Raw genomic sequence first — 17,394 nt, 5'->3', positions numbered from 1 at the left:
CAAAAACGCAACATGTGAACAAAGCCTAACAGTGACTGGAGGCCTGGCATGCATGGCTAGACCCCAATTCCAGTCAAAATGGAAAATTGGGGACCTTATTTTTCAGCTAGGTATGGAACCCAGACCACATTTCTTCAGTATTTATGGCATGCCCTGTGAGATGAGTAATGTAGAAAGCAATTATTAGGGCTTCACATTTTCCATAAAAAACATGTAATTGTAGATATTACTTTATTTATTTCTATATAATGAAAATATTTTTCTTTCCTTGCAGACTGGAATGGGACACTTACAGGTTACAAGTGAGGGTCTACGTCTAGAAGGGGAATCGGAGTTCCTTTATCCATTGTATGCCAAAGAAATACGTTCTAGGCTGGTAAGCATTTAATGTACCTCACAAAGCAATCTGCATTTTAACTTTTTATACTTACTGTTCATGAAACCTTTATGGACAGGTAACACAAGCATTATCATCTATCTACATAAGTGCCATAAAAGTGAATAAAGCGTTGGTCACGCATGTGCACTTCAGTTCTATTCACACAGGGGACTTCGCTATTGGCACACATAAACAGGGGTTATTTTCATGGTACTCCCTCCCCCCATTTATACCTTTTCATTCCCAAGCCTATTTTCACCTTCTTGACCAGGCAAACTTTTTCAATTCTGACCAGTGTCATTTAGTTTAAGGAAGGGTTGTAATAGTAGTGGACAACCTCTTTAACTTTTAAGAACCTCCAATAGGTGGCATTAGAGATGAAGTCATCTTCCTCTCTGAAAAGGCTATTTGCATATATCTATAGCAAATTTCATACTTTCCTTGTAAAAATGCCCTGATTTGCCAGCCAGTAGGTCTCCCTCTACTGGTACTTACTATACATTCTGTGTTGTAAAGAGTTCTCTAGTAACAGAGAAACAAAGACAAACCCAAGAGTACAGTAGCACTTTGGATCTGCTAAGATGTATGTAAACATTTAGTAGGGGACATTTAAACTGCATTACTGCTATACAGAGTATACTTATAAAATTAAGGTTCTTATCGCAAAAAATGGCCAATTCGTGTGCATCAGACATGTCTCTTGTGGGCCAAAAGCCTTTAAATTTAAAGAGCAGGTAGGATCCAATGCTAATTAAGAAACAACCTTAAACCTCATTCAGACGTTCGTGATTTTTCTTTCCAAAGCTTCTCTTATCCATTACAAGATTACTCAAGGACTGCACACTGATGCCATTCATGTTCTGCCTGTGATAAAGTCTAAAAAGTGTGGGGAAAAACTACAAAGATATATAGCCAAGATATAACCAAAGATGTGTTTTCTGAAAACCATGGGCCACTGCCTGGAGCACTAATATCCAGTGGGAGTCAGAGCAAAGTAAAAGGGGTGCCGAATCACCTCACCTATTTTTAAGAGATATTTTACTCTTAGGCTATGTGTCCACGATGCAGAAATGAAGCAGAAAATTTCTGTAGCATTTCTGCATCTCCCTGGCAGAAAAAACGCATGCAGATTGTGCATGCGTTTTTCCTGCGGAATACATGCGGATTCACATGCGTATCCACATGTGTTAACGCATGTGTTTCCGCATGCGGACTGACAAGCACTTTCCAGGCGATAGCATCACACAAACAGCATGGATTTATACAGTGTGACCGTAAAAATAAAAAAATAAAAGCTATACTTACCTCCGATGCCGCCGCGTGTGCCGTCGCGCTCCTCCTGGTTCCTTCCTGGCTTGCCGGCATCTCGCGAGACAGCCTTCGGTCACATGACCGCTACGTCATCTCAGGTCCTGGAAGGAGAAGCGCTGCAGGGGCCGCCGGACAGGTGAATATAAACTTTATTTATTATTTTATTCTTTTTTTCACAGGTACAATGGTACCCAGGTCTGGATGAGAGTCTCCTCTCCTCCAGAACTGGGTACCATCCGCACATTGAACCGCATATAATCCGCTTGCACAAATGTACAGACACAGATTCTATGCGCCTCAATGCAAGTCAATGTCGGCGCTTCCGCTGCGCTTCCACAAAATTAATGAACATGCTGCAGAAACGCTGCGGAAAAATCCGCAGCATGTGCATTGACATTGCGGAATGCCATTGAGGACCATGGGGTGCGGATTACCATGCGTTTTTGATGCATTTCCGCTGCGGAAATTCCGCAGCATAAACGCATGAAAAACGCATCGTGTGCACGCAGCCTTAATATGTTTTTTCATTTTCCATTTCATTTGAAAAAAATAACTAATTTAGATACTGATGGCTGCCACACATTTCAAAAACATTGGGATAGGGGTTAACAAGAGGCTGAAAAGTAAGTGAATGAAATGAAAAACAGCTGGAGCGTCAATTTTCAACTAAGTCACCTGACTGTATAAGAAGAGCATGTTAGAGAGGCAGAGTCTTTCAGAAGCAAAGATGGTCAGAGGTTCACTAATCACTAAGTTCACTAAGAGGTAATAAATGCATAATCGCTACGAAAACTGGCCATGATTACTGGAGAGTACTATTACCCCCTAAATTAAGCGCCATGCTTATAAGTAGAGATGAGCGAACCCGAACCCGACGGCGCTGAACTCCGAACACAGACTTCTCCTGGAAGTCTACAGCACCAAAGTTCAGGGCCCCATTGACTTCTATGGGGTTCAGGTTCAAGTTTGGGTAGAGTTTTGTCCAAAGTTCGGATCGTCCGAACTTTGGACAAAAGTTTGGACAATCCCAGCGAACCCGAACATCCATGGGTCCCCTCATCCCTTTCTTATAAGCTAGACAGAAGTGGTGGTCGGTCTCCTAGGCAATGAACTGTAAACAAAAGAAGTGTTAATATCTCAAGAACGGCTGCAAATTTTAATACAAAGTAAATTGAAAAAGAACTTATTTTTACAAGCACCATCTAACAATATCCATCCATAAAGACAGGAATAACCCTTTAATTATTATATTACTGACAGATAAAAAATTATTATATACTAAACAGATGAAAAATATACTGGGTATATATTTGACATATTTAGTCTGCGTCCCCTTTTGACTTCATACATGCATCTTTTGGTCACATTGTTAATTATTCTTTATGAGAAGTTTGCATTTTCCGTGCTGATTACATAACGATTTCATCTTTCCTAATTGGGGACTACCAGATCTCAGCAGTCGTTTCTAGCAATGGATTAAATGTCTGTATTAAAAACTATTGCTGTTAATAGACTTCTACTTTTTAACTAAATCCAACTTGATTTATTTTCTGTTTATTCCTTTGTGGCATTTAATCTATTGTAATAAATGTCTTGTTGGGAACATTCGCTTTATTTCGCTTTAGTTCACGGCGGTGTCCTCAATTATGTTCACAAATAATCACGAACAACTGTTGCAATGAATTATTATATGAATATTGATTTGGTGTAGTAATTAGGAGGATTGTGTGTTTTATGCTCTGATCTCAGACACAAATGTAGCAAAGAATATTAGATGCGAGATATCAAATGTATTGACTGCAAAAAAAATTGTTTTAATTGTTGTATGTGTTTGAGGTCGTTCGTAGAGAACTCTATAGAAATGATTGGGGGGGATTTATGGTGTCCTCTTCACCTGTTTTCTGACATCAGAAAGTTGTAAAATTTGGCCCAAGTGATAATTGCTCAAAAGAAAAATTGTTCAGAACAGTCAGATCCCACCAATCAGACATTAATGGCATATCATAAAGATGTGTAAAAGGGGATATGTCTGCTGGCTTGTCCAAAAGGATAACATTTATGAAGCATATTATTTTTGTTCTCTTCATTGTCTCATTCATCCAGGACACGTATGAATACCGTAAATTAAAGGGAACCTGTCAGGTGATACATGCTGCCCAAACTCTGAGCAGGATGTATCCACCACTGGCCTACGTGCGCGTATAGGCAGAGACTTGTCAGTCACTGGCAGCGGGTGGTGAGAAGCCACAGTGGACCCGCCTGTACGACTAGTCACCCGTGCGGCTCAGTCCCGGCAGCAATTAAAAGTATGTTTTTCTCTGAAACGCCACAGTGTTTCAGAGTCAAACATACCTGGCTGTGATCATACAGCCTGTGGCTGATACACGCCGCCCACGGTTTGGGCAGCAGGTATCACCTGACAGGTTGCCTTTAAATAATGGGTGTTACTAGAGAGGAGCGAATCGATTGGCAGGACTTTGGTCCAGCAGCCACGTCAGTAGTCTATGGCTACCAGATAGAAGCCCTACAAATCACCTCCTATCTGCCTAAATCCCTAGTGCCTCCGCTAATTAGTAGGCCCCGTGGAAGCTCGTACTAGTATCACACCACAAAGTTGACAATCAATGAAGGCACAGAATGACTTAGTATAATTGTGTAGGTGCTGAATTACAGGTAACTAGAACATCGATCTGAAATCTGAATATGGGCATGAACTCTAGTTCTCTATATTACTTCTAACATGCCGTATGATTGTGCTTATAGGCAACCTGTCAGGTGATTGACTGCTCCCATCCCCTACTACAGCAGCAAACCCACCAACGCCTTTATTCTAGTAAGGGGTTTGATGTGATTTAGTTACTAACAACGCAATCCTTCAAAACTGAACTTTTATTCTGCAGCGTGACATATGCTAATGAGGCAGGAATGGTCTCTTTCCCAGGACTAGTCCTACCTCTTCTAATTGCGCCTTCCTGTGCGTGATTAACATAATGCATACAATACTCAATATGAAAGGAGTATTATACAAACTGTCAATTACATCCAGGGAGGCGTGATTAGAAGATCAGAAGTGGGACTAGTCCTGCCTCATTACCATAATTAAAGGGAATCTGTCAGCAGGATTTCACCCCTCTAACTAGTTACGGTATATGCGCACGTAGCTCTTGCAATGACAACTCTAGTTCATTCTCCTGTTACTGAGAAATCGCTGTTTGAATTGATATGCAAATGAGGCTGAAGTGCTCTTGGCTATAGAAGCACTTCCCAAGCCTCTGCTCTCTCCAGCGCTATTTCCCACCCAGCGCTGCCGCCTTCTGCTTGAAAAGAAATGGAGTGACAGAAGCTTTGGAAGAGCTTCAAGGATCCAAGGCACAAGGCATTTGCAAATTGATTCAAACACAGATTTTTCGGTAACAGAGGTACAGACTGTTTAGCTAAAGGTATTGCTGGATGCACATAAAAATAGTTTGGGGGTAAAATCCTACTGACAGATTCACTTTAAGGCACAGTTTTGAAAGATTGCAACTTTAGTATGGCACATTAAGGGAATTGGCAGCTGGGAACAGTCAAGGGATCTGGACAGATTCCCTTTAAATGAGCTGCCCAGATTAGTGGGGTCCTACACTCAGCACCCCTAATAATGAGCTGTTATCAGCTCTGGCAATGGAGTACAGAGCCAGAATCACACCGCTCCGTACACTGTGCCATGCACGTTACTGAGAACTGCAGCTCAGCTCCTATTCAATCAATGCTGAAAACTTCTGATCAGTGGGATGCCGTATGTCAGACCCCCAAAAATCTGATATAGATGACCTATTCTAACGATAGGTCATCAATTTATAACTCTTTTAACTGGTAACTCTGCTTACGACTTATGTAGGTTTTAGTGCTTTTCTGCATAGATGTCACTTAAAGGGAACCTGTCAGCAGGTTGTTACTATTTAATCCTAAAGCAGCATAATATAGAGCAAAAATGCCTGATTTCATGGATGTGTCACTTACTAGACTGTGCGTTATAGTTTCAATACAATCAGTGTTATATCAGCAGGAGATTATCACTGTCAGACTAGGTCTCGCGTGCACAGCAGTCCAGCTAATCTGTGTTACCCTGCCCCCACCACTGATTGGCAGTGTGCAGAGGAAGCTGCCAATCAGTGGTGGGGGCGGGGTTATACAGAGCTCAGCAGTCAGAGAACTGCTAGATCTGCAGCAGATAAAACAGGGATTCTATTAAAACTACAACAAGCAGCTCAGTAAGTGATACATCGCTGGAATCAGGATATCTTGTCCTATATTATGCTGCTCTCAGATTCCATAGCTGATTAGTTCCCTTTATACCATCTAGCCATTTACTCATTATAACACTGGAAAAGGGGGCATTTGTTTCTTTGCACCATTTAGATGTATGCCCAAAACAGATGGTATATTTTTAGCATGTAATATAAAAACTTTCCTATTAGGTGTAACATGTGTCTTCTTTCCCACAGGACAATTCTCTGCATTTGCATTCTTCCCAAAATGTAACTGTAAATGCAAGAAACTCCGATGGGCAAATCACCGGCAGATTGACAGTGGGTAAGTCAACATTGGCACGTAAGAGCACATCCATCACCATGAAGCCGATCTGAATAAAGCAAAGTTGCATTATGACTCCACTATAAATGTGTTTGTGCAGCCCTGGCATTAGTAATGGTCTCGGGATGATATTTATGAGTAGTCCATCCGTTTCCGTGAACCAAATATTGTTACGGTACCAAATAATGAGGATGGAAATTCCGAGTATCACAAATAAATAACAAATTCCTTGCCCATATTCTTCAGGGTAATGCTCGATATATTTAGACAGAAGCCGAGGATTGATTAAACAGTAGAAAACTTTCATATTCACCATATGACTGTGTATTAGTCACACAGCTACTGTAGATCATTAGAAGATGAAAGTATACTCAGTTATGCTACTTTAGATAAGAAATATTGGACAACTGAAGTACGAAACATTAGGAGACTGAACATTAAACCCCAAAAGACTGCAGATGAACCAGAAAAAAACTACTTATTTACACCTATCAAATTAGCCAGAGTAGGGAGCCGCTAAAAAGAGGTTCTGTCGCAGGTTGTGTGTGCATTATATAGACAGGGTATTGATTATAATGGGAACTGTGTAATACTTCATTTTACCTACTGTGGCGCTACACAGGAATTGAAAACTTGCTGATGGATATCTTTACAGATTCCAGCCAAGCGCAGTGCAAAGTGGACTAGCCCTATATGTCTAGTGATACAAGATACATGAACCTAATATCTAATATATTCTCATCCAGGATTCACTGTTGGTTAGGGTAGAAAATGACATTTCTGTATTATTCTTCATTTGTTATGGACCTTGTGGATACTCTTCACACTAAGCTTTAGACTTTTATTCTATTTAAAGGGAACCTATAACCATGAAAATGCCATTCAATCTGCAGACTCCATGTTATAGCGCAAGGGGAGATCGGTTGATTGATGTATAGTTTTGTGAGAAAATATTCAGTATAACCTGTGTTCTAATAATTTTATCTTCTGCTCTTTCTGGGAATTTCAATCCAGTGGGCGGGGCTATGAGTGACTGACCATCCTCAGTACAGTGGGCGGGGCTATCAGTGACTGACCATCCTCATTCCAGTGGGCAGGGCTATCAGTGACTGACCATCCTCAGTCCAGTGGGCGGGCTATCAGTGACTGACCATCCTCAGGCCAGTGGGTGGGGCTATCAGTGACTGACCATCCTCAGTCCAGTGGGCGGGGCTATCAGTGACTGACCATCCTCAGTCCAGTGGGCAGGGCTATCAGTGACTGACAATTCTCAGTCCAGTGGGCGGGGCTATCAGTGACTGACAATCCTCAGTCCAGTGGGCGGGGCTATCAGTGACTGACCATCCTCAGTCCAGTGGGCGGTCCTATCAGTGATTGACAATCCTCAGTCCAGTGGGCGGTCCTATCAGTGATTGACCATCCTCAGTCCAGTGGGCGGTCCTATCAGTGATTGACTGTCCTCAGTCCAGTGGGAGGTCCTATCAGTGATTGACCATCCTCAGTCCAATGGGCGGTTCTATCAGTGATTGACCATCCTCAGTCCAGTGGGCGGTCCTATCAGTGATTGACCATCCTCAGTCCAGTGGGCAGTTCTATCAGTGATTGACCTTCCTCAGTCCAGTGGGCGGTTCTATCAGTGATTGACCTTCCTCAGTCCAGTGGGCGGTCCTATCAGTGATTGACAATCCTCAGTCCAGTGGGCAGTCCTATCAGTGATTGACAATCCTCAGTCCAGTGGGCGGTCCTATCAGTGATTGACAATCCTCAGTCCAGTGGGCGGTCCTATCAGTGATTGACAATCCTCAGTCCAGTGGGCGGTCCTATCAGTGATTGACCGTCCTCAGTCCAGTGGGCGGTCCTATCAGTGATTGACCGTCCTCAGTCCAGTGGGCGGTCCTATCATTGATTGACAATCCTCAGTCCAGTGGGCAATCTTATCAGTGATCACACACTAATTCAAACACAGCTGTCAATCACTGTTAGAGCAGAGGATTAAATTATAAAAACACAGGTTATACAGATTTTTTTTCCTTTTTTCACAAAAATATATATCAATCTACTCGGGTACTCCTGCTCTATAACATGGGGCCTGTACATTAGAGTACATTTTCCTGATGACAGGATCCATTTAACATAATTTTGATCTGTTAAAAGGAATTGTCCAGTAGAAGGCTTTTGCAAAGGACTCAAATTGGTTTAAAAAAATGAAAGAAAGATCCTCAGCGATCCCCTCCACTCCTGTTCCAGCGCTTGCCAGGTCTCTCCTCCTGGTTCCGCCTTGAAATGACAGGAAGTGAATTCTCATCCTTATCAGTGACTGAGGCGGGTCACCACTGCGGCCAGTGACTGGCTGAGGAGACATCTTCTAGACTTCTTTTGTGCTGAGAGAAAATCAGGAAATGGAGATGAGGGGTCCTGATAAACGGCTGAATATGTGTAGCGGGGGATCAGTACTTATTGTCTATGAAAAAATCTCAAGGTTATATTGACCCAATTTTTCTTTAAAGGGAGTCTGTCAGCAGTTTTTTTCCCCATCTGAGAGCAGTGTAATGTAGAGACGGAGACCCTGATTCCAGAAATGTATCACTTACTGGGCTGCTTGCTGCAGTTTTGATAAAATCACTGTTTTATCTAATGCAGATATTCCAGTTCCCTGAATGCTGTGTTCTGTATACTCCCGCCCACACCACTGACTGGGCAGCTTTCTGTGAGCACTGTGCAGAGGCAGAAATCTGTCAATTAATGGTGGGGGGTGAAGTTATCCAGAGCTCAGAAATATAGAGGACTTTATGGCAGCAGCTTTACTAGTCCTCAAATGATAATCTCCTGTTGACAAAGCAGTGATTTTATCAAAATTACAGCATGCAGCCCAGTAAGTGACACCGAGCTGCAATCAAGGTCTGTGTCCATACACAGACTGCCTTGTAAAAGAGTTATTCAAAGAATCAAAACTTCTCCGCTATCCCACAGTCGGACTTGCAGCAATCCCAGAAGCTGAGCTTCATCTTGAATGCAGTTGAGATGCACATGCTCGACCTCCGCTCCATTCATGCGCTATAGGACTGTCAGCACAAAGTGACTACAACACTCGACTATTCCTGGCCTCCCATAGACAATGGATGAAGCGGAACTCGAACTTGCACACCTCTGCTCCATTCAAGATAGGGCTTTGCAGTTCCCCATTCTTCAAATCCCAGTCCAGCCAATTCTAGCTTTTATGCTGTTTTAGCTAAAAATCAAAATTGTCTACTCACATCCCCTATCCAACTGTCCCCCCCAAAAAAAACAAATGCAGCAGGCCAATAAATTGAATAATGCATAATTGGATATTCTTCTGATGAATATCAGCGGGTGTTCATGTCAGCGGGCACTCCCAATCACCACCGCAGTGGCTTTGGTATCACATCTGGTACTGGCTGAATCCAGACAGTGACAGCATGTGTGTATTGATTTTGTTATTTTTGGTGAATCCAGTCTTCTGGTAATATTACATTGAGTCTGGACAACCCCCTTAAATTAACCACTTCAAAGTTCATATCAGCAGTTGACATGACAGGCTGAAATGACTTCAGTACACGCAGGTGACTTCTTTAGGGGCTACTATGAACTTTGTAGGTCCATGTGATCTCTTTAGGGGCTCATATGATTTGAAAGGGGGCTAATAATCCCATCTCTGTTACATAGTCGTATAATAAACCCTGTTCTCAGTTATCATTGTAAGAAGATAGACATGATTCCCCCTTGAAGACACGCGTTTTGTTGTAATGTGTGTTGTGACGTGCATTATTTTTTACAGCGTTGCGTTCTGTCAGACAGTAGGGTGAGATAGAGTTAATAGCTGGGACTAGCCCAGAGTGGGAGGGGCTAAATTGAAGGGATAGGACAGTTTTCTGTCAGGACATGAGATAGGACTGAGTCAGCAGTGAAAGCAGACCTAAGGTCTGGCTAGTTAGCAGAGCCACTTGACATGAGTGCCCAGGACAAGAGTGGAGACCAAGCTAACGGATAGCGAGATCTGGATTAGAGGCGAGGAAAAGTGAGACAAAAAGACAGAGTAATGCATAGGAGGAAGTCCTGGGACAGGACGCCAAGCAGTACAGCCCAAAGTTTGCAACTCAGAGAGGTAACTGGCCAGGATGGAACAGCGAACGTGAGACAAAGGGAGTGCCCCGGGTGGTAGTTCCAGACCAGCTCCATTAAGGGGAAAAAGGTCGCGGAACTGCACTTACTTGACTGTAGTACAGTGCTGAAATTTGGGGAAAGAAGCAAGTAAACCTGGAAGAGGTAGAGAGACTGTCACGCCCCCGGGGCCGTGGGGTACTCGGCAGCCGGGCCCTCAGATGCTTGGGGGATATCACGGTGGCTGGCCCGGTCCGTGAAAAGAGGGGAATGTATATTGGGATAATAGGTTTGTAAATGTTTGTGACGCCACCTGTGGTGTCTGGTGAGGATCACCAGCGCTGCAGCAGTCCACTGAGGCCGGTGTTGTGGCAGCTTAGATGGTATCGCTCCCCACAGGTGGAGCAGGGCCTCAGGGCAGCGTAGGAGGGGGGGGGGGGATGCAGGACAGAGGGGACCCAGCCGGGTCAGAGCAAGAATAGGAGCACACACAAAAGTCACTTCAGTACCTTTTACTGATGGAAATTCAGGCACGTCCCGGAGCACTGTAGGGTGAGGGGTGCACGTCCGGATTCTCCCCAGTGAGAGCGGGTGTAGGGCCTCCTGTCTCTTGCCTCTCTGTAGTAAGTTTCTGACCTGCCTGGAGCTAGGCCTAACTTGGTTTCTGTTCTGCACCTGCTGACTTGGTGATAGGGCCTTCTGTTGGAGATCGCTCTCCCTATTCTTTGGGGTCGCCGTGATTCCTGACTCTGGTACGTATCAGCTTTTGGTGATCCTGGGACATGTAGTTCGCCAGGGGTTCCCGTTGTTTTCTACTGGTCATGAAGATCCACGTAGACTCGGACCCGGTGTCCGGTATATTCTTTGGGGTGAGCTGGTTAGCTCCTCTGCCCCCTATGTTACTCACTTTCCACTCGCCTTCGGCCCCGCTCGGGCCCTCACTAGGCTACACACACTGCAGCTGGGACGCTGCTCTTCTTCGCCGCTCTCAGAGTGACGGCACACTCCTAGCTCTCTATCCTGAGCTCTGTGAGTTCTAGTCTGGACTCACTCTACAGACTATACTGAACTCTTTCTGCAGGAACTGCTAGGCTCTGGCTCGACTGCACTGACTCCTTCTGTGTCTGAGCAGGAACTGCTGAATCACTGAGCTGCCTAGCTCCACCTTCCCTATCTATATCCCTATCGGGCTCCCTCTCGTGGTCTGAGGTGGAAGGTGGAGGTGTGTGTATGCTGTGGGGGCCTCTTGTGGAGAAATCCGGTAATGCACCCCTCTAGGATCTGTGGTACCAAGCGCAGCTGGAGGCCACATTCCCCCCTAGCAAAGCTCAGCACTCCCGGGCTGAAGTACATTTTATAAAACAATAAACATTAACAATCTTCCCTTTATGGGAGGCACATTTCTTAAACGTTGTATAACAAAAACATTATAAACGTATAAAACATTTTCAGCAGTTTAATAATGGTGCTCCTTCCGGGGAAGCACCTGTCCATGATAGGCTGGCCCAGCCGGGTCATCAGCCGTAGATGGCGGGGGTTTGCTCTCCTCCCCCACCTTGTGGACATTCAGGGCCATGGGTATGACAGGGATTACAGGTCCTGCTGACGGGGCGGCCGCTTCGGCCTGCTCGGTGCCGAGCTCGGGTTGAACATCAGGGCGGTGAACCGGTGCTCTGGCGCTGTGCTGTTCCTCGGACATTCTGGCGCCCCCCTAGCGAACCGTGGCCTACCTTCTTTTCTTTTCTTCCGGTAGGCCGCAGCTCCGCAGGTGACGGTCTTCTTCAGGACCTTGCGTCGCTTGCGTCCTACGTCAGCGTTCAGCAACGCTCCTTCCAGGACCTGCCGCTTCCTGGTTTGACGTCGAGGCGTGGGGCGGGTCCGGGGCTTCGTGCGCTTTTGCAGGTACGCCCCTCAGTTTCCCGCGGTTACGCCCTTCTTCCTGCTCGGCGGCCCAACAATGGCGGCAATCTTCACCACAGTCAAAACACACAGTTCTTTTGATTAAAGGCGCACAGTACCCGGTGGCAACGGGCATAACACTCACTGTAGCCGGGACGCTGCTCTTCTTCACCGCTCTCAGAGTGTCGGCACATTCCTAGTTCTCTATCCTGAGCTCTGTGAGTTCTAGTCTGGACTCACTCTACAGACTACAGTCATGGCCAAAAGTTTTGAGAATGACACCAAAATTATATTTTCACATGATCTGCTGGCCTCTGGTTTTTATTAGTGTTTGTCTGATGTTTATATCACATATAGAAATATAATTGCAATCATATTATGAGTACCAATAGGTTATATTGACAGTTAGAATGAGTTAATGCAGCAAGTCAATATTTGCAGTGTTGCCCCTTCTTCTTCAAGACCTCTGTAATTCTCCCTGTCATGCTCTCAATCAACTTTTGGACCAAATCCTGACTGTTAGCAGTCCATTCTTGCATAATCAATGCTTGCATTTTGCCAGAATTTGTTGTTTTTTGTTTGTCCACCCGTCTCTTGATGATTGACCACAAGTTCTCAATGGGATTAAGATCTGGGGAGTTTCCAGGCCATGGACCCAAAATCTCTATGTTTTGTTCCATGAGCCATTTAGTTATCACCTTTGCTTTATGGCAAGGTGCTCCATCATGCTGGAAAAGGCATTGCTGGGCGCCAAACTGCTCTTGGACGGTTGGGAGAAGTTGCTCTTGGAGGACATTCTGGTACCATTCTTTATTCATGGCTGTGTTTTTAGGCAAGACTGTGAGTGAGCCGATTCCCTTGGCTGAGAAGCAACCCCACACATGAATGGTTTCAGGATGCTTTACAGTTGGCATGAGACAAGACTGGTGGTAGCGCTCACCTCTTCTTCTCCGAATAAGCTGTTTTCCAGATGTCCCAAACAATCGAAAAGGGGATTCATCAGAGAAAATGACTTTGCCCCAGTCCTCAGCAGTCCACTCCCTATACGTTTTGCAGAATATCAGTTGGTCCCTGATGTTTTTTCTGGAGAGAAGTGGCTTCTTTGCTGCCCTCCTTGAAACCAGCCCTTGCTCAAAGAGTCTCCGCCTCACAGTGCGTGCAGAAGCACTCACACCAGCCTGCTGCCATTCCTGAGCAAGCTCGGCACTGCTGGTAGTCCGATCCCGCAGCTGAAACAGTTTTAAGATACGGTCCTGGCGCTTGCTGGTCTTTCTTGGGCGCCCTGGAGCCTTTTTGACAACAATGGGAGTTCTCTCCTTGAAGTTCTTGATGATGCGATAGATTGTTGACTGAGGTGCAATCTTTGTAGCTGCGATACTCTTCCCTGTTAGGCCATTTTTGTGCAGTGCAATGATGGCTGCACGTGTTTCTTTAGAGATAACCATGGTTAACTGAAGAGAAACAATGATACCAAGAACCAGCCTCCTTTTAAAGTGTCCAGTGATGTCATTCTTACTTAATCATGACTGATTGATCGCCAGCCCTGTCCTCATCAACACCCACACCTGTGTTAATGGATCAATCACTAAAACGATGTTAGCTGCTCCTTTTAAGGCAGGACTGCAATGATGTTAAAATGTGTTTTGGGGGTTAAAGTTCATTTTCTGGGCAAATATTGACTTTGCAAGTACAATAATTGCTGTTAAGCTGATCACTCTTTGACATTCAGGAGTATATGCAAATTGCCATTACAAAAAATGAAGCAGTAAACTTTGGAAAAAATACTATTTTTACTAATACTAAACTAGAAGAAGAGGGGATGGGAAGAAAAACGCAGAACACGAACATGCAACCAGAGAACATACTAATGAAAGATATGAAGTGCGACAAAGAAGGTCCAAGACAAGATACTTGGAAGGGAGGTAAGAAAATTTCTAATACAATCCACAGGGAGAAGATTGGAACAAAACAAAATCGTGTAAACTGCGTGCTAGCAAATGCCAGGAGCCTGACAAACAAGATGGATGAACTGGAAGCAGAAATATCTACAGGTAACTATGACATAGTAGGAATAACGGAGACATGGTTAAATGAAAGCTATGACTGGGCAGTTAACTTACAGGGTTACAGTCTGTTTAGAAGGGATCGAAGAAGTCGGAAAGGGGGTGGAGCCTGTCTATATGTAAAGACGTGTCTAAAGCCTACAATGCGGGAGGATGTATGGGAGGGAAATGAGGAGGTCGAGTCCTTATGGGTGGAGATACATGGGGCAAAAAACAATAATAAAATTATCATAGGAGTCTGTTATAAACCACCAAATATAGCAGAAGCCACGGAAAGTCTATTAATGAGACAAATAGACGAAGTAGCAAAAAATAACGAGGTGATTATTATGGGGGACTTCAACTACCCCGATATAGACTGGGAAACCGAAAGCTGTAGATCTCAGAAAGGAAACAGGTTTCTGTCAATTATCAAAGACAATTATTTGTCACAACTTGTGCAGGAACCAACTAGAGGGACGGCCCTTTTAGACTTAATATTAACTAACAGGCCAGACAGAATAACTGAGGTGCAGGTCGGGGGGCACCTGGGAAATAGTGACCACAACATTATACAATTCCACATGTGCTTCAGTAGGGTGCCCAGCAAGGGAGTCACAAAAACACTGAACTTCAGGAGGGCAAAGTTTCATCAGCTAAGAGATGCCCTTCACCTTATAGACTGGGATAGTATCTTTAGTAATAGGAGCACGGATAGAAAATGGGAAATTTTCAAAACAGTCCTACATAGTCACTGTAGAAGGTACATACCTTATGGGAATAAAAGGGCTAGGAATAGGAGGAAGCCAATGTGGCTAAATAAGGAAGTCAAGAGGGCAATGAAAAACAAAAAAAGGGCTTTCGGTAAACTTAAACAAGAAGGCAGCGAGGAAGCGCTAATATCTTATAGGGAAAAAAACAAAATCTGTAAGAAACAAATAAGAATAGCAAAAGAGGAGACAGAGAGACTAATTGCCAAAGAAAGTAAAACGAATCCCAAACTGTTCTTTAACTATATAAACAGTAAAAGGATTAAAACTGATGGAGTTGGCCCATTGAAAAATAACCTGGGTAAAATCATAGAGGGCGATGAGGGTAAAGCAAACCTACTCAATAGCTTCTTCTCCACTGTTTTCACAAAAGAAAACAATTTATCGGAGGAAATGCAGAGTGATAAAGTAAACCCTCCGCTAAATATCACCCACCTAACCCAGGAGGAGGTTCAGAAACGCCTAAATAATATCAAAATAGACAAGTCACCAGGCCCAGATGGCATACACCCCCGGGTACTAAAAGAATTAAGTAATGTGATAGACAGACCGCTGTATCTTATATTCAAGCACTCTTTATGGACAGGGTCTGTCCCACTAGACTGGCGCCAAGCAAATGTGGTACCAATATTCAAAAAGGGGTCTAAAAGTGACCCTGGGAACTATAGACCAGTCAGTTTAACGTCTGTTGTGGGTAAATTGTTTGAAGGATTTCTTAGAGATGCTATTGTAGAATATCTTAATGATAATAACTGTCTAACTCCATATCAACATGGATTCATGAGGGATCGCTCCTGCCAAACAAACCTGATCGCCTTCTACGAGGAGGTGAGCTCACAGCTGGACCGGGGAGAGTCAGTGGATGTTGTATACCTTGACTTCTCCAAAGCGTTTGATACCGTGCCACACAAAAGGTTGGTATATAAAATGAGAATGCTTGGTCTGGGGGATAATGTGTGCAAGTGGGTAAATAGCTGGCTGAGTGATAGAAAGCAGAGGGTGGTTATCAATTGAGTAAGCTCAGGGGGTGTCAGGGTTACTAGCGGGGTGCCTCAAGGGTCTGTCTTGGGCCCTATATTATTTAATATATTTATTAATGATCTAGTGGAAGGGTTGCATAGTAAAATAGCAATATTTGCAGATGATACTAAACTTTGTAAAGTAGTTAATACAGATGAGGATAGGGCACAGCTACAGGAGGATTTAGATAAATTGGGGAGTTGGGCCAAAAAATGGCAAATGGGGTTCAATGCCGATAAATGTAAGGTCATGCACATGGGAAAGAAAAACAGCAGTCACCCATACATATTAAATGGGAAACCGTTGGGGAAATCTGACATGGAGAAGGACCTGGGCGTCTTGGTTAATAGCAAATTAAATTGGAGTGCCCAGTGTCAGGCAGCAGCTGCGAAGGCAAATAGAGTCATGGCATGCATCAGAAGAGGAATAGGAGCATGTGATGAGAACATTGTTCTTCCTCTGTATAAAGCGCTGGTAAGGCCGCACTTAGAATATTGTGCACAGTTCTGGGCTCCGGTGCTCAGGAAAGACATATTGGAGCTAGAGAGGGTACAAAGGAGGGCGACTAAGGTAATAAAGGGAATGGAGGGACTAGAATACCCAGAGAGGTTGTCAAAATTAGGCCTATTTACGTTGGAAAAGAGAAGGCTTAGGGGAGACCTCATAAACATGTATAAATACATCAGGGGGCAGTACAGAGATCTCTCCCATGACCTGTTTATACCAAGGATGGTGACAAAGACGAGGGGGCACACTATGCGTCTGGAGGAAAGGAGGTTCCTGCACCAGCATAGAAGGGGATTCTTTACGGTCAGAGCCGTGAGACTCTGGAACTCTCTGGGAGAGGAAGTGGTGATGTCCAACTCACTTAACGAGTTCAAGAGAGGCCTGGACGCCTTTCTTGAGAACAATAAAATTACATCTTATGCTTAGTTAATTAATCCAGGGATTTAATCTGACTGCCAGATTGGTGTCGGGAAGTGAATTTTTCCTCAGTGATGTAAATTGGCCTATACCGCATGTTTTTTTGTTGCCTTCCCCTGGATCAACGCTGCGGAATAGCTGCAGTGCACAAGAAATAGGCTGAACTGGATGGACGATTGTCTTTTTTCGGCCTTATAAACTATGAAACTATGAAACTATTTGTCTCATTCTCAATACTTTTGGCCATGACTGTATACTGAACTCTTTCTGCAGGAACTGCTAGGCTCTGGCTCGACTGCACTGACTCCTCCTGTGTCTGAGCAGGAACTGCTGAATCACTGAGCTGCCTAGCTCC

At 44.2% G+C, this 17,394-nt stretch overlaps 1 protein-coding gene across 2 annotated transcripts in view; it reads left to right on the top strand.

Annotated features, from left to right (window-relative positions):
- The window catches only part of SGCG (sarcoglycan gamma), a 415,701-nt gene that overhangs the window by 269,446 nt on the left and 128,861 nt on the right, over positions 1-17,394 (top strand). For both annotated transcript variants that reach the window (XM_073662216.1, XM_073662219.1), the window contains exons 3-4: positions 275-376; positions 6,178-6,265. In XM_073662216.1, the coding sequence (XP_073518317.1) occupies positions 275-376; positions 6,178-6,265 (190 nt within the window). The remainder of the gene's footprint in view (positions 1-274; positions 377-6,177; positions 6,266-17,394) is intronic.

This window comes from Phyllobates terribilis, unplaced genomic scaffold (assembly GCF_046119375.1).
Source record: "Phyllobates terribilis strain yellow unplaced genomic scaffold, ASM4611937v1 Scaffold_2__4_contigs__length_985480577, whole genome shotgun sequence".
Lineage (NCBI taxonomy): Eukaryota > Metazoa > Chordata > Amphibia > Anura > Dendrobatidae > Phyllobates > Phyllobates terribilis.
The sequence above is the reverse complement of the archived record's forward strand: the minus strand, read 5'-3'. Positions and strand labels throughout refer to the sequence as shown.